At 34.6% G+C, this 22,541-nt stretch overlaps 1 protein-coding gene across 1 annotated transcript; it reads left to right on the plus strand.

The window, feature by feature from the left end:
* The first annotated feature begins 5,920 nt into the window (after nt 1-5,920).
* LOC109160370 lies at nt 5,921-12,515 on the plus strand. Its single transcript, XM_019308702.1, has 4 exons — nt 5,921-6,710; nt 11,043-11,326; nt 11,412-11,639; nt 11,867-12,515. Exons 1-4 carry the CDS (start codon nt 6,263-6,265, stop codon nt 12,371-12,373), a joined length of 1,467 nt encoding a protein of 488 aa, XP_019164247.1. The 5' UTR covers nt 5,921-6,262; the 3' UTR covers nt 12,374-12,515.
* Nucleotides 12,516-22,541: the final 10,026 nt, after the last annotated feature.

Here is a 22,541-nt window from a genome sequence, read left to right on the forward strand (position 1 = left end):
ATCTAATTGGGTAAGACCGTAAGAAGCTTCTATTGGTCGTTCAAAATATATAATCACCGGATTGGGTGGTAATTACCGGCTTATTAATAATATTCTTTCGAACAAAAAAAATATCACGTGATTAAATATTCTGATACAATTTATATTTAGGTATTGTCATAAATAAAGAAAACTGTTAAGTAGAGTCACAAAATGCCTAACAAGCTAAGCAGTGTGTGTTGCATGCACCTTTTGAGTAATTGACAGTTGTTTGTCATTGTTAGTTGTGGAGTCCAAAAATATTTAGTTTAAAGGTATTTACAATGGGAGGAGAAGATATTGGAGATAGATAGATGTGAAAGGTCGAACTTAACTTGTAAGAAATAATGTGGAAGGAAAATATTTTTTCAACATTATATTGAGGATGTTCAAATGGATAATGTAAGAAATTTTAAGTTGGTACATTCTAATTTAATTTGTCAAAAAAAGAAGTTAGTATGTACATTCTAAATGACTTGATTTCTTATAATTTAACTAGTGATACTTATCACATGTTACTTTATTTAGAATAACATTAATAATTAAGAACACAAACTCAAAGAAATATTATAGTTCAGTCCAAAAATATCGTCCAAATTAGTATGTAAAATAATCTCTTATTAAACCCGCTATGACATCACCATATAAATAGATGACTTTTAGTTTTTTATTTTGAATAGATTCAGTCTGCATGCTTTCTTGATATCAGATAATAATCATTTTCTTGGTAGCTCTTCCTTATCATACACCGACTCCCCATGAAAACACCAATAGTAAGTATTCAATTAAGTTCAAGAAAAGAGTTTATTAAAAAAGACGCACTAATCTAATAAGTAATTGATAAATTTATGAAATTTAAGTATACGTTCACAATTTTTTTAAAAAGATTATATCAAACATTACATTTGATTTAATTGTGTTAAATAAAACAAAGTTTAGTGTAAAAAGAATTGAGGTTATGAATCAGCTCAAAGATTCTTTTGTTTCCGTTGAGAATTTTTTATTTTAAAATAAAGAAACAAAAGAATCGAAAAGAAATTGTTGGCGGTTGAAAATAATGTGAAAGAAGCTTCTCCTTTAACGCCACGGGCAAAAAAAGTACTATTAAATATACTTCCAATTTAAAGACCTTGATTTGACGTGAAACATTATTACATTAATAATTCATCATTTAACTATGCTACGGTCCAACTTATAGTGATTGGTTTCATAATCATAAAGAATGGAGGCTCACTGATGAAATAGATCATTATTATTAATATAATAATATAATATTGTGATGTACAGAAATACAGAATAAAATTATGACTTTTAATATTTCTAAAATAAGTTAATAATATAATATTGTGATGTACAGAAATACAGAATAAAATTATAACTTTTAATATTTCTAAAATAAGTTTATGGTCAGGCAAGATATATAATTACTTAATTAGTTTCAAAATCAAGAATACTAAGTCAACTATATTAAAAGTTTCAATTATTGGGCGTTTGGTTGGAGAGAGAGAATTAAGTGGGAAATGAATTACAATTTCATGGGAGATGAATTACTGGGAATAAAGTAGAAATTTAAATTCCAGTATTTAGTCTACAGGAATAAAATTACTAGAAATTTCAATTCCAATGTTTGGTATACATGAGAATTAAAAGGGAATAAGTAGTATAAAGTCCAAAATGCCCATTGTTGTTGTCAGACATCAATTTTAGGTTAAAAAAAGGTGAGGGTAATTTTGTCTCATCATTATCTTTTATTCTTCCTAAAATCTATGGAATTAAAATTTCAAGGGGGGTATGGGATTTTAATTCCCTCCAACCAAACGCCCTGTTAACCAAACTAAGGAATTTAGTGACCTTTGGAATTAAGTGAGAATTAAGTGGGAATGAAATTTAAATTCCCTCCAATCAAACGCCCTGTTAATGTTTTATATAACAAAAACATAATGCAGATTAATAGCTTACAAATAATATACGACTAAAGTATTCCAGAAAATTAAAAATTGTTAATGGTAAGAAGTTGAATTCTTAACTTTGAATATAATTTATGGAGTCTTATTATTAAGCAACTTGGTCAATGCATGAGAAATTGGAGGTTTGAAAATTCAAGAGTGGAAGAGATTGTTTTGTTAAAGGAACTGTTATTTTACGTATAATTTGAGGATTAAAAGTTCGAGAATTAACAATCCATTTGGTTCGTAAAAAAGAATTATTGAGGAATTGAATTTAAATTTTATAGAAAAGAAATTACTTGTAATATTGATTTTATTGTTTAACTGTTAGGAGTAATTAGTATGACGATTGTGGCGTGTTAGTGCGTGTAAAGTATGGTGTTGCTTGCTCAGTAGAAGCAATGAAATGAAGATAGAGAAATAGAGAGAGATATTTATAGTAGTTCGGTCAAACATGCCTACTCCACTCTTCTCCTTAAATCTCCTAAGGAAGATTACACTAATCCGTTGTACAAAAGGACCTTCAAGCTTGGAACGGAAAGCCGGCCTTGAACTCCACACAATTTTTTGACTATCATCTGTCTACTCCTCCTCTTTCTACTTCTAATGAGTAGAGATTACAAAGGTGGAAGATAAAATTTATTCTTTCTCCAACTAGAGAACTTGGCTTTGAATAACTTGATATTCACAAATAGGCAGCACAAGTCTCTTGAAAATGGATATGAACTTTGAAGCTCTAGATTTCTCTTACTTGTCACTAGATGTGAGCTTTTTGAATGCTTTGAACACTTGATGAATTCTTAGAAAATGACTAGCTTGCAACTTCTATCTCCTTAAGTGAAGGTATTTATAGCCATTTTGAAAAAGGTTCGCTAGAGGGAAACCAATTTCAAACGTCTATTACCGAATGAGTAAAGACCAACGGGTAATTTGGAGGTTGGGTAGATTTGTCAAATTTTTCAGCCGTTAGATATTTATTTTGCGCTGAACATATCTTTTTGTTCTGCCCAGAATGTCTAGGCTTTTAAGGAAAATCTTGGGATATGAACCTAGGACTCTCATTGCATTTGGTCACATTTATTTGTGTTTTAAGGTTTCAAATTGTTGGCTTAGAGAATGTCTCGAGCACTCCTTTACAAATGGTTAACTGTCACTATTTGAGTTAACGTTTCGAACCTTAACACTCTACGAGATCTCGGATATGAATGGTTGTCTGTACCATTCAGTCCGCCTTTTCTATGAAAGGTAGGTCCTTCCATCATTCGACCTTTGCAACCTTTCAGTTACGAATGGTCAATGTTGCAAAAGACGTTAGACGCCCGATTTTTTATTTTTATTTTTTTTAAACAATCAAACTAAAAATTGTAAAAATTCACTAATAAAACATAAGGTTCCCCTAGTTTTTTCTTACAAACTATTTATGTAAGTGGATGTAAAATTGTTCAAAATATTTTTGAAACCATCTAAGTACATAAAAAATTAAAATTAAGAGCAAAAGAAACACTTTTTTTTTTTTTGAGAAATTGGAGGGACAAAATTTGTCCAAAACGGAAAACAGAGTAAAAAAGTTATGCCTGGCCAAAGTTTCTACACTTTGAAACTAGTAGAAACTTCAACAAGTCAACACTAATATTGTAAAATGGGGTATTTTGGTTATTTGATGCTTAACCGCATATTATCTTTTGCGAATAACCCTAAAAAAAAAAAAAAAAAAAAAAAAAAAACGGGTTTGGACGGTTCAGCCGGCTATGCGTTGGAGAGATGGGTGACTTGAGGGAGAAGAACCAGTGCTTCTAGCCCTTATTATTGTCGGGTAGATGGGTGACACTACAAATCGGGCCCATGGCTTGGATCATGAGAACCCCCCCCCCCCCCCCCACCTCGCCCCGCATGTTTTGGTGGAAGGGCCCAGATTGAGAGCATTAAGTGAAAAAGTTCTAAGGTAAAGGGAATGATGTGACGGGCAAAGATTTGAGGGAAGTAGGCTATAATATGGTAGGCATTCGGACAGATCTGGCCGGGTAAGACCCCATAATGTTGAAGGAAGGCCGAGAGAAAGGGGGACTTTCAAAGAATCTAGGTGAATCCCGATCCAATCCCCTCGATGACGCTTGATAATGTTACCGAGGTGTTGGGCGTCGGCTAGGTCGGGTCGAGTTTAGTCCGTACTCGGTTCGAGACGTGGCGCTATGACTTATCATGGAGGGATGTGGTTAAATGGTTAATGTCCATCTACTTATCACGAGTTCGAATCGATGGCGAGGCGAAAGTCGAGTTCAGTTCCTGATGGGATGTGGGCGTAGGTCGTGTCAAGTCCAATCTCGGGAAGGGATGATGGGTGCGGAGGCTAAGGACTGAGCCAGGCATATATGTTTGGATCAACACGATTGACATGATCTTCATGTAGGGGCTTTTACCTTCAGGATCATTTTATTGTGATCTCTGAATAATATTTTTAGGATATTTACATGATTATTTCAATGAGAGCCCCTATTTATGGTAGGATAATAAGAATTTTGATAAGTTCAAACTGTTTTAATATTATTTAATTAAAAAATAAGATAAATATCAATATTATCAAAATATATTTAAATATTTAAATATTAAATTTTTAATGTCAACAACCACCCTTTTCAAATATAATGACATTAATTATTAAATCATACATATATTCATTCTTCTAAGAAGGCCCCTCACACCCCGACCCGACAGAGCATTGAACCACAAAGGTTAGACCTGTGCGACACAACGAACCCCCCTCACTTTGAGAGGTTGCTCCCATACTGCCCCTGGTGAAACTTGATCCCTGGTCATTCTTCCAAAGTTTCATCTCTGTAACCAGTTGAGCTGCCCATGCAAATACCATATATATATATATATATATATATATATATATATATATATATATATATATATATATATATATTCATAATGCTACAAGACTCGTATGAAAGCCAAAATAATTATTAAATGGTCACTTTTACCCCACATTGCATCTCTTTTTCCTTTAATTTTCATAAATTCCAGATATTCGATCTATATTCTACTTTTGACCATTCTAATGTATAGTGTGGTATAGTAAGAAAGATAAACACCAAAAAAAAAAAAAAATAAATGGTATGTAATGATGTGCTAAGTTGTTAAAAATTTTGGAAAAATAAAAAATTTTCCCCTTTGAGGAGTTTTAAAATTTATAAATGTTGAAAGATTAAAATATATAGGAGCTTCAACAATATCTTTATTATAATATATTTTTAACAAGAAAGAAAGAAATAAATAAATAAATAAATGACACTTGTATGAGTTTTATTATATTTCACTTTTTTTTTTTCTTTTTGAACCTAGTTGATATGACATAAATATCATTGCTCTACTAGCTTTAATAATAATTTTAAAAAAAATGAATAGTTAAGATGTATTTTCTGTAAAGAATAATTATGACTTTTGGTCATATAATTATTATTTTTGTCATATCTGTTCTAATTTTTTTTTTTTTTTTTGGGGGGGAGGGAGGGGGGGGGGGGGGGGCTGTACTTTGTATATTTGATCAAATATTCGGCAGAAAAAACTGAAATATATCATATTTTTTAGTTTGAAACCACATATTTTCTCTCCAAAAGTATCAAAATGTTCAAGGTAGTATAGGTTTGAATTGAAAATATAACACCTATATATTTTCTATTAGAAGTTTCACAAAAAAAAAAAAAAAAAAAAAAAACTAATTAATTGTGACAAATTAAAATATGAATGTTATGAATCAAGTGCGACAAGTTAAAAATGTTATTTGAAAACTAAATTCAGTAATGACATAATAGTCATGAAATAAAAAATATAAATAATTTTTCTTTGAAATTTATATTTGGAATTATTTTATTTGGATAAGGAGAAATTGTATTAAAATATTATTAAGTGTTGGAATATAAAGTAGTTTATCTAGAAACCGAGAGAACACGGAATTTAAGGTATTTAAATTTCCTTTCATTTTTTGACTCTTTGGGAGATCGAAGAGCGCCATACCCATCTCCATCTTCTCATTCTTCATCCATTTCGATCTATTCAATCCCTCTCCTCTCCGAACAACCTCTGATCTGAACACATAATTCTTCTTCCTTAAATTCTTTTCCTTTTCAGACCATCCTCTCTCTCTCCATCTCCATCTCATGTTGTTTACCTTAATTTCTCCGAACCAACCCAACCCAAAAAGGATCATATCATCAGTGTTCTATTCTCTCTCCCCGGCCTAAACCCCCACTACTGCTATCGATCTTAAGCTTTTTGGGTGAAGGGAGAAATTAGAAATGCCCATGGACATGGAGCGCTCCAACTCACTGGGTAGCTCCAACAACTCGTTGTTCTCATCGTCGTCGTCGAAACCGACCTCCTCGTCGTTGGTCCTGTCCGTACAATGTCTGAAAGGCAGCTCGAAAGGCGACGAGTGGACCGGCGACATGTTGCAGACCGGAGACATCGTGGAGGAGCTCCGGATCGGAAACCTGACGATCGTGGCGCCGTTCAAGAACGGCAAGGCCGGCGTGCAGAAGCTGCTGCACACGTCTTTCAAGGCGAAGGAGACGTCCGTGCGGGTGCGCGTCCGGCGAGGCTCCGGCGACTTGGCGGAGCTGCTGGCGTGCCTGGTTCCCAACGAATCGGTGGGGCGGAAGCAGTACGTGCTCAGGGCCATCGATGATCCTAACTATGCGGTGGGATTCGTTGATCGGACGGAGAGCGAGTGCTTGGAATTGCAAGGTATGTACACCCTACCCTACCATATACCATTTTTGCTCTCATCTTCAATTCTTAGTTAAACATTTACACTACTTAATTAATTACTAGTATTAATTATTTCCTCTATTTTCAATGATTAAATATTTTTCCAAATCGTTGCGGGTTTAAAATATTTATCGTTATATATATATTTTTTAGTCGTAGAGATGTCATTTTACTTTTAGTTATTTTTGAACATTTTTGTTAGCCTTATTAACATTATTGTAACATGATAATTTTTTGTTATCCATTAATAAATTTATTTAAATGACGTTAAATATAAAGATATTTTAACTTTTTCTTTTACAAAGTGGGTTGACCCATTGTATTTTTATTTTTTTTGAAAAAAAATCTCTAATTTACCGCTAGAATCCCCTATCTTATTCAATTGCAATTCGGGCCTGTGCAGTCGAACCTTCATAACTTGAGTCTCCACAACAATAGAATGACACATAAATCTAGGACCAAAAAAAGAAGGGAAAATGGCATTTTTTACCTCTGAGTTATACACTTATAGCACTTTTCCCCCCTCAATTATTTAGGTAAGCACATTAGCCCCTCAATTATTCTAAAAGTGGTGCTTCCCCCCCCCCCCCACCCCCCCCCCCCCCCCCCCCTGATATATTAAATTGACATTTATACCCTTAAAGTAAACATTTTATTTATTTTACTACTCCAACAAATTATTGCGTATACGTAGGGATGACCACGGTTCGGTTTGAATTGAACCGGATACTAAAGCAATCGAATTAATAGTTTACGGTTATAATTCAGATCTAGAACCCAATATTTAAATGTCAATTTATTAAAATTATGTATCAAAAAAATTGAATCTTGAACCGTCAACCGGCGATTCCGGATCTAATTCGCGATTTTGAACCGTCTTTATTTTAAAATTGTATTTTTTATTTTAAAATAGTCTAAATTCAACAATAAATGTATTTTATTTTTTCAGTTCGGAACATGAACCGTCCGTTCCGGTTCATGATTTTAACAAACTCTAAATATCGAATTTCGATTCTAAATTGTAATTGGAATATTTCGGTTTGGTTGCTATAGTGTTTATTTAGTTTGAACCAAATTATGGTCATAATTTGTTGGAGAAAAAAAAATTAAATATTTAGTTTAAGGGTAAATATGTCCAATTAACATTTCAGGGGGAAAAATAGCCACTTCAATCATTTAGGGGGAAAAATGCTATAGGTATATAACTCAGGGGGAAAAAGTGTCATTTTCCCAAAAAAGAAATTAATACGGAGTACTATATATTGAAAAGCCTACATATTTAATGTCATTTAAATAAGTTTGTTGAAGGAAGACAAAAATGGTTATACAACAATAATACTAGGATCAACATATATAGAACGTTTTGAAAAAAAAATTTAAAAGTATAACGCGACTTCTAAATTTAAGACTAAAAATGAACTATTTTCAAATTTAGTAAAAAATCAAAATCGTAACGATTTAAAATTAACTATAAATAACATTTATTTGCCTATAATACTTAAAGATTAAAGCGATTAATAAATGCTAATAATCGAAAGGACAATCTCATTTTTTGGTCATATTTAATTTAAATATCAAAGATAGATATTTAAAGAAAAAATATTCTTCTTCTTCTTCTCCAATTTTTTTTTTTTTTTTGAGATAAAAAAATATTGAGGGTTTGACTTTTTCAATTTTAGTGACGATGGCCGCCAATAGAGAATTGCATGATTGATTCAGATATTAATTATTATGAATATTTACTCTTAAAATAATGATAATTTAATAATTGGTACTAAATACACAATATTTAGTTCAAATTTAATGTATATTACGGAGTATAATATTGTGATACATTTTTATGAAATTTGATTAAGTCTGATTTAAGTTAAATATGATGATCTTTTATATTCGAAATATAATAGGGAGCAAGTATTTATTTCAGACTTACCTAACCAACTAATTATTACTCATTAGGTGGACAGAAGTTAGGAAAGCATAGTATAATATAATTGGTCGATATTGAATAGTCCAAAATTAAAGCAGACATTTGACTTTTATATTTGTTGTTTGTCATCGATGTCTTGTTGGAGTGATCATATTTTATTGTTTCGTTTTCACGTGTATTAGTTCCGCTCGTTTATTCGTTCACATCACCATCATATTTTAGATAAAGTTTTAAATTTAAATATCTTTAAGGCCATCCCAACTTAAAACATTAAATTCTGTATTAAATTTTACGAATTCTGTATTAAATTTTACACCAAAAAGAATATTCTCAACATATTTTTACATAAGGCCAGTATTTTTATCGTATTTTTAAAACAAAAGTTGCTAGTCTCAAGGTTGTACTTTTCTTGAATTAAATGTGTCAATATCTTCTTGTCATGAATGAGGTTTTAGAATTTTGAGGTGGTTGAAATTTTACTATTGGTAAGTTTAATATGACTAGAATTACTAAATAAGATGACAGTAGAGGGTAGAAGTGGCGAAATTCTGAATTTGAGTCGGTCTCATGCCGGGTTAGAGTCGGGTTTGGGTCTAGGTTAGTACTGACCAGGACCGGTCCAAGATAACTTTGATTGGTCCTGTGTCGGGCCTATTTGGACTAATTCTGGGCTTGGCCTCGGGCCTCTCAGTGCGTGGGCCGATTCTAGGATAGGCCTATATGCTTATTAATTTATTTTATATTAAAATATTGATAAATTGTTTCTTTTGTTTGAAATAAAATTTAAACCATTAACCTTATGATTAACAACGAATATTCTTATCACTTAAATTACTTCAACATTTTGATATAATAATGCTAATTAATATAAATGTACACACACACACATACACACTCACGCGCACTTTTTCAAAGTTAATATTTTTCGTTTAAAGTAATATTTTAATCATTAATCTCAAAAAAAAAATAATATGATTTTTTATAAAATTAAAAATTTATAAGACATATAATATTATTTGGTAACATATAAATATTATAAAGTGTATTATAATTTATAAAGTTCATGATTTTTTCTGAGGCAATTAGGGACCAGGACCATGTTCGGGCCTAGACCTGGGCCAGTTTCGAGTTGGGCTTCGGTCTATTTTTTTATAAGACATGAATCAGCACTTTATAAACTGGTTCAGGTTTGGACTAATAAGTCCGACCCAGACCTAGTGAAACCAAAGCATTTTTTTTTGAACGGATCGATTCAGAGCTGGTTTGAGCTTGAATTGCCCCGTGGGCACCTTTTACAAGGTAAAAAATGTATAGGTTGAACCTTTTTGACCAAATTAAAACATTTAAGGAGCTGTCTACTTTGGTGGGCGTGCATTGATGCTAAACTTTAATTTAGTAATGCACGGCCATCACGGCAAGGAGTAGGTAGGCGGTGTGGATATATTACCCGTGTTCACATGAAACCAATTAAAATGGTTGTGGAAGTTAATGTGAACTATAACCACCACATAAAAATACAAATCAACTTAATTTCTACACCATGCTAATTTAAGTTTTTTTTTTTTTTTTTTTTTTTTTTTTCAAATACTCATAATTTTTACAAAGTACTGTATGTTTTATACTTTCTCAAATACTTTCATGCCAAAAAATTTAACCCCCACCATCAAGGTTGGCAAATTATTGCGTGGACCATGGTCGACACAGTGTTGTGTGGACCATAATAAAAGTACATTTTTAATATATTAAAAATACATTAATCGTGTATTGAATGCATATTATACAATATAATGTACATTCAGTACATGGCCATGTACTTTCTTCGAATACAATGTATATTTTTAATATATTAAAAATACATTATTTATCTACTGAATGTATATTATATGATAATATGGTTCAAAACAATAATGATTGACCGGGTTTGAACCTACAACCACCCCTTTAGCATGGTAACTGAGATGTCATTAGACCTGGCAATTCGTGTATACGGGTCCGTTAACGGGTCGACACAATAACGACACGATAAGTCTAAACACGGACACGACACGTTATGATTAACGGGTTCAATTTTTTAATACGAATACGAACACGATTTGTTAACGGGTTGACACGATAGATACGTTTTGTTAACAGGTTTCAAATCATGTCGACATGATATGACACGAAACCCGTTTAAATCCACTATTGTTATTAATATATAAAATTTTAAGTTAAGTTCTAAAAAAAAAAAAAAAAAACCTACAATTCAATCTATTAAAGAAATTTAAAAATATTCAATTCATACATTCATAAAATGATAAAATAACATCCAAATGTTCATTGCAAATAACTACAAAAGATTACAAAAATTTATAACATTCATGAATGTACGTATAATGCAGCTTCAAGGAACTCAAGAATGGTGGCTGCACTGGCAAAAACTCCGATGCAAGACGGATACGTATCGTACCCATGGGAGAGGAGGATGGCGGAGATGTTAGCGGTGCCCAATTCCAGCAGCTTCTACTCCATGCTCCTCTTGCCCAAAGCCACCGACAAGGTTGCTTTTCGATACAACGATGTCGAGGATACTCTTGCCCGCGCCAATGCCTGGCTCAACGCTTCTCAGGCTTCTGGCATTCCCATTGTCTTCATGAACATTCAAACTGAATCCCTCCTTACAAAGGTATTTATTTCATTGATTGATTAATTAATAATCTCTTACATACATACATACAGACTAAAGATTAATACTTTTGATCTGAGGGTAGATATCTGGAGAGACAGCATCGTCCACAGTAAATGCTGGATCGCTGTCTGATCTGTCGAATCTTGCCAATGCAAGCTTGTATGGGTTTGAAGATTACCATGGAGTGGATATTGGGGTGGTGAGAGGTGTTCGCCTTTGGTTTTCCCCTCTTGGTGGAGAGATCCCCATTGAAATCAATATCCAAGAACATGACACTAAGCTAGGATTTGCCATAAGTAGAACCGAAGAGGTAATTTCCAATTCTTTCATTTCATTTCATCTCCTCCATCTATCTTAATTTTCATTCATGTTTTTATATATTGGGGGTATTTGGTAAATGGCTGTTAGCTGATTGTGTTAATAGGTTTGTCTAGTTGATAACATTAGTTAATTTTGGTGCAATAATTTGTTAAAACTAAAGTTACGGTATAACTAACCTGTTGCATGTATGTATGTGTTTACGTGCATAATTAACAGGGTTTCATATACGTATCTTCGGTGATAAAAGGCAACGAAGATGCGCCGTCGGCGCGATCAGGCCTCAGAAATCTCTACGAAGAAGCTTCTAAGCAGTCAAAGCTTCTAGTAGTTTCTCGAATCTCCAACCAGAAGGTGCTGCCGTGGATGGTTTCCACCGCCGGCGCCATCCGCTGCTATGACACGGTGTCCCTGAGCCAGAAGCTCTCCCTGCACCGCCACGCTAGGGTCCCCATCCTCATCCACGTCTTCCTGTGGGACCGCGACGTCTGCATTCCCAGCTGCGGCAGCATCCGCTCCCGGGCAGTTCCTCCGCCGGCGCAGCCGCCGTGGCAGCAGGAAGTCGTCGTCGCTGTGCCGCGCGTTCAGCGTGAGAGTCAGGTTATGCCGTTGTCTTTGCCGGATGATGAGGATGATGATAATGCCGGCCGGCTTGAGAGAGATACCGCCGGGGAAACGTCGTTTCGGTTCCACGATTTCGCACTTTCCAACAATAATTGGGTATAAATAGTGAAGTTATCTTCTTTTATTTTAGTGCTATTTTGGTTGATCGGTGTATAGAGAGAATAGATATGTCATTTTTGTTCTAAACGCTGAAGGGAAAAAAGTTATACTCATAATTGAAACAGATCGGAAAACAGTTAACTTTCGTAAAAAAAAAAAAAAAAGGATTATTAATTAATTAAAGTTCACAGTTCACAAACGTTTCGAATGATCCCCCGGTTAGTCAGGAAGAGTTTTATGCGGTGGGAATTGAAGGCTAGTTACTGAAAAGCCTGGCAAGTTTTGGTTCTTCAAAGACATTATTGCATCGGTGTGGAGACCGGCGATGAGAATGAATGTAAGTAAAATGGTTACCTGTATTTACAAATTCTTTTTAAATACTACAGTTACACAATATTAAAACATTAAAATTATTAACTCTGTATTGAATTCACAAAATCTATGTGTTTTGACTTAGAAACACAATTTATATTCTAGAAGTTCACAATTTTAATACTAAAAATACACAATTTTTATATATCGTCTAGGACCAGAGTCCACTTTACAAGGTGGGCCATTGTCCATGTTATAAGAACTCATTGGCAAATTATTATGTGGACCGCGGTCCACACAACTCTATGGACTACGGTCCAAAATAACATTGTGAATATTATGACATTATGTGTTAGAATAATGTACTTTATGTATTAGAATAATGTATATTAAATGTTATAATAATGTAACATATGAGGTAATATAATATACATTATGTTTTAAAATAATGTACATTATGCTTTAGAATAATGTGCATTATGTTTTAGAATAATGTACATTATGAGTTATAAAAATGTATGTTACAGTTGGGAGCGCAAAAGAATAAAATTAAGCAAAACGATATCATTTTTGGATTATGATCCACACAGCTGTGTGGACCACAATCAACGCAATAACCATTGCAACTCATAATTGGGATAGTTATGCTGTGGAAACGTGTTCACCATGCACATGGTAAACACAGAGGTAGATCCATAATTTCTATACTGTAGATTCATAACTTTTTAAATTTTTATTGAAAACGTAGATTCATAATTTTGTTTTTCATTTGTTGTTAACGGGATAGATCCGTAATTTCTAAGCTGTAGATTCATAATTTCTATACTGAAGATTCATAATTTTTGTATTGTAGATTCATAATTTCTATACTGTAGATTCATAATTTCTGTACTGTAGATTCATAATATCTATAACAACAAATGAAAAACAAAATTATGAATCTGTATTTTCAAAAAGAAAAAAAAATTATGAATCTATAGTATAGAAACGATAGATTTATACCTGTGTTCACCATGCGCATGGTGAACACATTTCCACAGCATAATTTACAGCAAATTATGCTGTGTAACCGTGTATGGTGCACACGGTTGCAAAAACGACGTCGTTTTGCCATAAAAACGCTCGTCCCACTTAAAAAAAAAAAAAATCAGGTTCGATTCACGGCAATATCATTTTTTTTTTGCATAATTTGAATTATATATTCACAAATTCATAACTATATATCCACAATGAATGAATAACACAAAATCCAGAATGAATGACCTAAATACCACAATGAATAAACTAAAAATCCGCAATGAATGAACAACATAATGCTGTTGAGGAAAATCGAACTGATTTTTTTTAAATGGAACGTGCATTTTTAATCAAAACGACAGCGTTTTGCAACCGTGTGTACCATAGTGCACACGGTTACATAGCATAACTATTCATAATTTACCTCATAATTGCCAATGCGGTGAATTGGGCTTTAATAGTCACTAATTAATTAAAATTTGAAGTTAAAATTATTGACGGTGAATTAGGCCTCAAGGCCCATATACGATACTTAAACTTCGACCCATCATTGTTCACCTTTAATTCAGTCGTTATATCGTTGTGCACCGCAGTAAAAAAGGGCACCGCTTTTTCATGTAATTAAAGAAATGGTGTGCTATTATTATTAATAGAGTCTGTATTTTTTATGTATTAATTACCAACTAAAATTATAGTGTATCTAAATTGATACTATCTGACGTATTATTTTTATAATAGTTTGGTTATTTGCCATAACCGAAAAGAGTAGGCTAAGATAATTCAAGTTGGAGAGTCATGTTATAGGTGATCTTATTGCACAGTTCAAAGAGCACTCGTGTATGTGATGAAAGTGAATATAATGTGTATGAAAAAGTTGTCACAAAGTTTCGTTACTTGATGCCTGCAAGGCCATCCCTGATCGACAAATTATATCGTGCACTGCGGTGCATAATCGATTATGCACCATGCATCAAAACGACGTCGTTTTGTTTAATGAAAAGAAACGGCATCTGTTTCCCGCCGTTTCGCACCCTTCCGCAAAAAGTAACTCTGTTATTCAGTTTCATTTTGTATACACTGCAGTTTCAGTTCAACACAACTACAGTTTCATTTCGATATAACTACAGTTTCATTCGATATTTATAGACTCAAATATGTGAAAATGTTATTTAATTAATTTTATTTTATATACACTATAGTATTATTAAAACACAACTACATGATCATTTTGATATAATTACAGCTTCATTATACAATATACACTCAAATATGTGAAATGCTATTCAGTTTCATTTTACATACACGGCAGTTTCATTTCACTACAACTACATTATCATTTTAATATAATTGCAGTTTCATTTGATAATATAAAAATAATACGTGAGACATTGTCAGTTTAGATATACTGTAGTGTCAGTTGCTAATTAACATACAAAAAAATGCGCGCTCCATTAAAACTAACGGCGCGCCGTTTCTTTACTTAAAGAAATGATGCCGTTTTGACCGCAGTGCACATGCACCACGGTCCACGATATAACGAACCATCCCTGATTATCTACGGCCAGGGCAACAACATAGGGCCTCCCATTTAGGGGCCCAATTTTTTTTTATAAATTATTTTATATATAATCTATTACTTTTATACTTGATAAATATGCTTTTAGAATTTATATATTAGTTTAATTGCAATTGAAAATAAAAATTTAGAACAAATTCACAAAAATGATCACTTTTAAATTATTATTACTATTATTATTATTTTGAAAATAAAAGGCTAATTCATTAATCATAAACAGAAATGTTTACAATACAGATTTTTAGAATCACAGAAATATTTACAATACAGATCATTAGAATGACAGTACATTCTTTACCATCAGACTTAGAAATAAATTTTCTAGCAATGTTATAGAAAACTTGAATCACAGACTGTTTTATAAATTTGAAGCCGAAGTTGTTGAATGAACTCGGTGCTTCTTCACAGATCTTGTCAAACATAGCCTAGCATGAGTCTGATGTGACCATTTTATCATTCCACGCTTATGATGAGAACTCGCCAAAGAAACGAGAGGAAAACTCGCCAAAGAACCGAGAGGGAAACACTCGCCAGAGAGACGAGAGAAAACAAATTAGTCAAAGAAACAAAGGGATAACGTAGAACCAAAAGATAACAAAATAAATGGAAAAGATGATAGAAAACCTGTCAGATCTATAGAGTATCTAACGCCTTCTCTGAAAAAACGATCAGAAATAATCTGAGATCTAATACTTATTCTTAAAACAGCCAGAGGATGGCGTCTACTTATGACACCGCCGGCTCAACCCTCCATTAGGACGTCAGCTGACAGTCAGAGTTTTAAATTATTTTTTTAATTATATTTTTTATTTGTTGAATTTTTACGCATTATATATATTTTGACAAAAGAAGATTTATACATTTTTATTTTTGTTATAGAATACAATAACTTAAAACCAAGTGGCTGTGGACTCAATTATTACACTTATAGACCAGAGATCTTCTGGACTTCTAAATTTTTTGAAATTTTGTGTTTATTATACCCGATAGTTTAAATGTTTTTTTTAAAAAAAGCTCTCTCCCTTCTATTCTTGATTACATCCTGAAACAAGTACATAGATAACAAGAACTTAAACAGTAGCTGATTCCTATTTTTATGGAACATCCCTTACATTATCAACTTTGGATTATTTAATTTTGTACAACAAACTTAACCGCACATTGTTAAGACTACATGCATGGGTTGACAATGTCTAATATATCTTTTATATGTATTCTTGTAGTTTAGGATTATTTTAACTTTCTGCTACTTTTCCTCGTTTGTACTCTATTTATACTCTATTCATTTTATTCATCAATATATGAGATTTATATAATTACTACATGGTATCAAGAGCCTAAATCTTCAACGAAAGTTTTTTTCCTTTCTTTTCTTCTTTTATCAATGGCTACCATCACTCCTGCAATGCTTACTGATTCTTCATTTGGTACAGCCATTACTGCAATCTATTGGAAATTGACCAAGTCGATTTTCTATATATATATATATATATATATATATATATATATATATATATATATATATATATATATATATATAGGGAAGGGATCAGGTGCATTTGTTGCTTCCCGTGTGGATGTGCGGTGGATTAATGTGCGTGAGGTTTATACTTAATGTGCGTGAGATTTGTACTCAATGTGCTTGAGATTTGTACTTAATGTGCGTCATGTTAATATGCGTGAGTTTTGTACTTAATGTGCCTGAGTATTGTGTTTAATGTGCGTGAGATTTGTGCTTAATGTGCGTGCGTATTTAAGAATTACGAGCTCAGAAGGAAGCAGAACAGAACTCACGCACATTAACGCCCAAGCTTCTTGTTACTTCTTCCTTCAATTTGGCCATGGATTCTGGATTATCAGCTACCTTCAGTGCAGTTGAATTTTTATATAAATGACGCACGCACAGTAAAATTTGCACAACAGCTAAGTGTGGATTTCTGTTGTATTGTTCCCATAATTTTTAACCACCATAGCTCGCCTCCGCATCATCATCATCAGGGAGGGGGCAAATGGCTACTGGGATGGGGAAGAAGCTGACATCAATATTTTCTGCTGCATTTTACACATTCACGCACATTAAGTACAAATCTCAGACACATTAAGCACAACACTCACGCACATTGAGTACAAACCTCACGCACATTAATCCACCGCACATCCGCACCGGAAGCATTCACCGCACAGGAACTTTTCAATATATATATATATATATATATATATATATATATATATATATATATATATATATATATATAACAATGGAATTGATAATCCTGAAAATTATAATTCCAACCAGCATATATACAAAGTAAGGGATTTAATTGTTTGAAACATAATCCCACTTACTTGAACCGATAAGACGAGAAGGATCGAAGACAAAGCTTCAAGCACAGGGACAGAAAGATGATGAGGGCAGGTGGTTAGTACGAGTCGCACAGGGACAGAAAGATGATGAGGGCAGGTGGTTAGTACGAGTCGAGCGAAACACTCTTTTCTTAAAACCTTATTTGCCGCCTCCCAAAGGTGCTAGGAGCGTTGCGGCCTACGCTTCCTATGATAAAACGTACTACGGTTCAATGTTTGAGCACTCAAACAAATAAGCCCAGTGAACTAGAGCAATGGTTCGAGATAGAAAATTCTGATTTTCGTTGTGTGTAAAAACATCTGCTCAACCAAGAACTTATATAGGAGTTGAGGAATTAATAGCATTTAACCATGGGTCTACTTTAAAGCCTTTTCCCCTTCATTTTCAAACTCAAATGGGTCTATAGCTTTGAGAATCAATTTCTCATTCATGATTCACCCATTATTCGTTTTGAGCGTATAATATATCAATCTCTTCATCTTACTACGAAGAACTCGAATCCACTTTGACCCGACCCAAATCGAATGTGGACCCCACTAATTATTGTACCACAAAATAGCTACTTAAAATGTCATTTTATGCTATTTTTTCCCAACAATCCCCCACGAGTGAAAATTGATTTTCAGTGTATTTTGTTCACTGGTCGATCCCTGCATAGGATAGGTAGGTGTTACCCTTTGAATCTTACCTTGTGAAGACATATTTATTCTATTGACTGTAGAACGCGATGTCTTTGAACTGACTGTTGTTTGTGTAGATGATGACATATCTCACACAGAAACCTCCCAACCATGCTTTGTTCTCATGACTGTGCCCACTTTGGTTGTGGGTCACTAGAACTTTTATCCCAAAGGGATTTAGTCACATTCCTCGTTTCAATTTCTCTAATAACTATTTGCATGTGGCCCTCGTTTCAATTTCTCTAACAACTATTTGTTTACCCTCAGGTTAAGGGCCACTACGTGATCACATAGAACTTTTATCCCAAAGGGCTTTAGTCACATGCTTACCCTCAGGTAGGGGCATCCCAAAGGGATTTATTCCAACTATGTTCTTACCCTCGGGTTAGGGGCCGCTATGTGATCACATAGAACTTTTATCTCAAAGGGCTTTAGTCACATGATTACCCTCAGGTTAGGGGCCCCCCAAAGGGATTTAGTCACATTCCTCGTTTCAATTTCTCTAACAACTATTTGCTTACCCTCAGGTTAGAGGCATGCGGCCATCGTTTCAATTTCTCTTAGAACTTTTATCCCAAAGGGCTTTAGTCACATTCCTGATTAACACGTAGCCACTCATGGACTTCTCATACAACTACTGAGTTTATTAAACGCAAAGACAATTTTTGGCCTAGTACAACCCATTGGATACAATTCAATAAGCCTTAGAAAGGCTCTTGTATAAATAGTGGTGCAAACCCACTTTCTAACCCAAATGGGTCTACTTTGAGAATCAATTTCTCATTCACCCATTATCTGTTTTGAGCGTACAATTTATCAATCTCTTCGTCTTACTAAGAAGAACCCGAATCCACTTTGACCAGACCCAAATCGAAAGTAGGCCCCGCTAATAATTGTACCACAAAATAGCTACTTAAAATGCCATTTTATGCTATTTTTTCCAACATAATCATCCAACTAAATGCCCCTGCTCACTTTCCAATCAAACTCACTTCCACAAACTTCCTTGTTTAGAGACGCCAAGTCCAATCCACTCTTATTGGTTATAATCTACTTGGCTACATTGATGGCTCCGTTGAAGAACCAACCAAGTTCACAGATACTGCTCACACCAACAAGAACCCGTGCCATTTAATTTGGTATCACCAAGACCAAATTATTATAAGTGATCTACTTGGGAGTTGTACTGATACAATACAACCCCTTATTTCTTCGGCTGCAACGTGCCACGACGCATGGCAACAACTTTTCACTAGTTACGCTAGTGCCCCTCGAGGTCGAATTATTTCCCTCAAGTCAAAGCTAACAAAAAATCCGAGAGGTGCTCGATCTGTTACTGAATACCTTAATGATATGAGGTCTATTGCTGACGATCTTACATTGGCTCAAAGTCCAATTTCTAATGAAGACCTAGTTGTTGATATCTTGACTCAGCTAGATGAGGAATACAGTTTCACCATCTTTTATGTTCACATCCGTAAAACACCCATTTCTTTGGGGGAATTAAGTGATGTTTTGACTGACCATGAACGACAATTAGAAGAAGCTAATGATGCACACTAATCTAACTTCCCACTGCTAATGTTGCGCAATAGACCTTCTCTTCCTCACGAAACAATCAATTATCCAACTCTACGCGAAGGTTTCGTAATAACAACGGCTCCAACCGACAAAGTTGGCCACAAGGGGGGAATAACCGGTCTGGGTTTAAATGCAAGTTTTGTAACTTTCTAGACCATGAAACGAAGGTATGTCGTAAGTTAGCAAAATTTTTAAAAGAGCATAATATTCTGCCCATGCAGGCATCTATGTCTCTTCAATCTCCTACAGCCAATTCCACGGTTGGTCCGTCTCAGTCATGGGTATTTGATAGCGATGCTTCCTACCATGCTACTCCGAGTATCACTGCTTTGCAAACCTTCTCTGAATAGAGTGACCCGGCTGAGATTCGCTTGGGCGACGGTAATTCCTTAAAAATATCTCACGTTGGTCGGTCTACCATTCCCACCTCCTCTTCTGCTCTTACTCTTGAGATTGTTCTACGTGTTCCTAAGTTACGTGATAACTTAGTTTCCCTATCCAACTTTGCAAAACTAATCCAATATCTGTTGATTTTTTTCTTCCCATTTTATTGTGAAGGATCTGAGAATGGTTACATCGCTAATGCGGGGGGGTGGTGGTGGTAGAAATTTAATGGTGTTTACTATGGTCCACTTTTCTTTCAGCCAAAAATAAATGTTCTACATCTATCGCGTGTGTCTCAATCGCATCATAAATTTGGTCATCCTTTAAATAAAACATTACATCTTGTTTTAAAGCATTGTAATGTTCCTGTTACCAATTCATTATTAAAAAAAATTTCATTGTCCATCTTGCAGCATGCACAAAAGTCACAAATTATCATTTTAAAAAAAAAAGAAGCTCTTTTTAGTACTAAGCAACTACAATTGCTTTACATTAATGTATGGGAACCTCTGACAAATCTATTGATGGGTGTCTTTACTATGTTATTTTCGTTGATCACTTTTCAAAGTATATTTGGTTATATCCATTAAACGAAAATCATATGTGTTTATAATTTTTCCTCAGTTTAAACGATTGGTTGAGAAATACCTTGGTCACACAATCATTTCTATCTACTCAGATAATGGCGGTGAGTTCATTAAAATCATTTTGTTGTTCAATGCTCATGGTATTTCTCAATTTACTACCCCTCCTCACACCCGAACCCAATAGTACTACCGAGCGATGACGCAGACATACCGTCAAAATCAGGCTGTCATTAATCCATTCTACGTCCCTGCCAACTTCATACTGGACTTATTCTTTTCAAATGGTTGTTTACCAAATTAATCGTCTTCCAACACCGGTATTAGGTAATAAATCCTCGTCTCAGACTACGTTTAACCAATTGCCTCAGTATGACAAACTGAAAACTTTTGGTTGTCTTTGTTTCCTATGGTTACGTCCATATAACAACAAAAAACTCCAGCCAAAATCACGACCTTGTATTTTTCTGGGCTATGCTGGCTCCCAATCTGCTTACAGGTGTTTTGATTTTTCCTACAATCGTATTTGTGTGTCTAGACATGTTCAGTTCATACCTAATATTTTTCCTTCTCAAAAGTTACAACTTACGTTTCAATCTTAGGATGTTGAGGAGACATCAATTGTGCTGAAGTCTCTACCTCCGGAGTCTTTATCCATGTCCGCTATGTCCACCTCGAATCGTATACATTCTCCTACAACTCACACGCTAGCTGTCTCCACTTCGTCTACTTCTTCCGCGTCTACTTTTTCCCACATTGGTTCACCCAATTTCAGTCACACACCTCATGCTTCTTCTCGTGCAGCTTCTCCCAATTCCACTCCAACACCTCTTGCTTCTTCCCGTGCTGCTTCTCCTAATTCCAGTCGCACATCATCTGCTTCATCTATGGTTGATTCTCGTAATTCCAGTCAACCACCCTCTGTTTCGACCATGACAAATTCTCCCAACTCCAGTCACGTCGCCCCAGGTTTACGTCCAAATTCTAGTCGAACATTATCTGCACCCTCCAATCCACCATTCCGAGTAGATGATCTCCCTTCGCTGCCATCCTCTCTATCTGCCGTTTCAACGCCACAAAATGGCCTGCGTCGTTCCACTCGTTGTCGACGTCCTAACCTTAAGTTTTATGGAGACCACTATGTTAACCTAACTACAACTTGTCCCTTACCACCCACTATAAAACCGTCTATCGTCACTTAAACAATTAAAGAGTCTTGGTGGAAAAAGGCTATGGATTAGGATTTCGAAGCGCTGCATCGCAACAAAACGTGGCATTTAGTGCTTCACGGCACCGGGGTGCAGATAGGATGTAAGTGGGTTTTTCGGGTCAAGCGCAAGTCAGATGGTACGGTTGGTCGTTATAAAGCACGTCTTGTCATGAAAGGTTTTTCAAACTATTAGTCGTGACTATTATGAAACTTACAATACAGTCATGAAACCAGTTACTATTCGTGTGGTCTTGAGTATTGCATTGAACAATGCTGGAGTCTACGTTAGTTAGATATAAACAGTGCGTTTGTGCATGGAACGTTGGATGAAAAGGTGTATATGGAACAACACCCGGGCTTTATTGATCCTTTGTTCCCGACACACATTTGTTAATTAGACAAAGCGTTGTATGACTTAAGCAAGCGCCCGGAGCATGGTACTTGGAGCTGTCACGGTTTTAT

This window comes from Ipomoea nil, unplaced genomic scaffold (assembly GCF_001879475.1).
Source record: "Ipomoea nil cultivar Tokyo-kokei standard unplaced genomic scaffold, Asagao_1.1 scaffold2845, whole genome shotgun sequence".
NCBI lineage: Eukaryota > Viridiplantae > Streptophyta > Magnoliopsida > Solanales > Convolvulaceae > Ipomoea > Ipomoea nil.

Excerpts from the sequence above, each read along its gene's own strand:
- LOC109160370 (XM_019308702.1), top strand. The coding sequence starts at position 6,263 with ATGCCCATGGACATGGAGCGCTCCAACTCACTGGGTAGCTCCAACAAC. Across the intron at positions 11,327-11,411 it reads CTGAATCCCTCCTTACAAAG|ATATCTGGAGAGACAGCATC; the intron begins GTATTTATTTCA and ends ATCTGAGGGTAG. Across the intron at positions 11,640-11,866 it reads CCATAAGTAGAACCGAAGAG|GGTTTCATATACGTATCTTC; the intron begins GTAATTTCCAAT and ends CATAATTAACAG.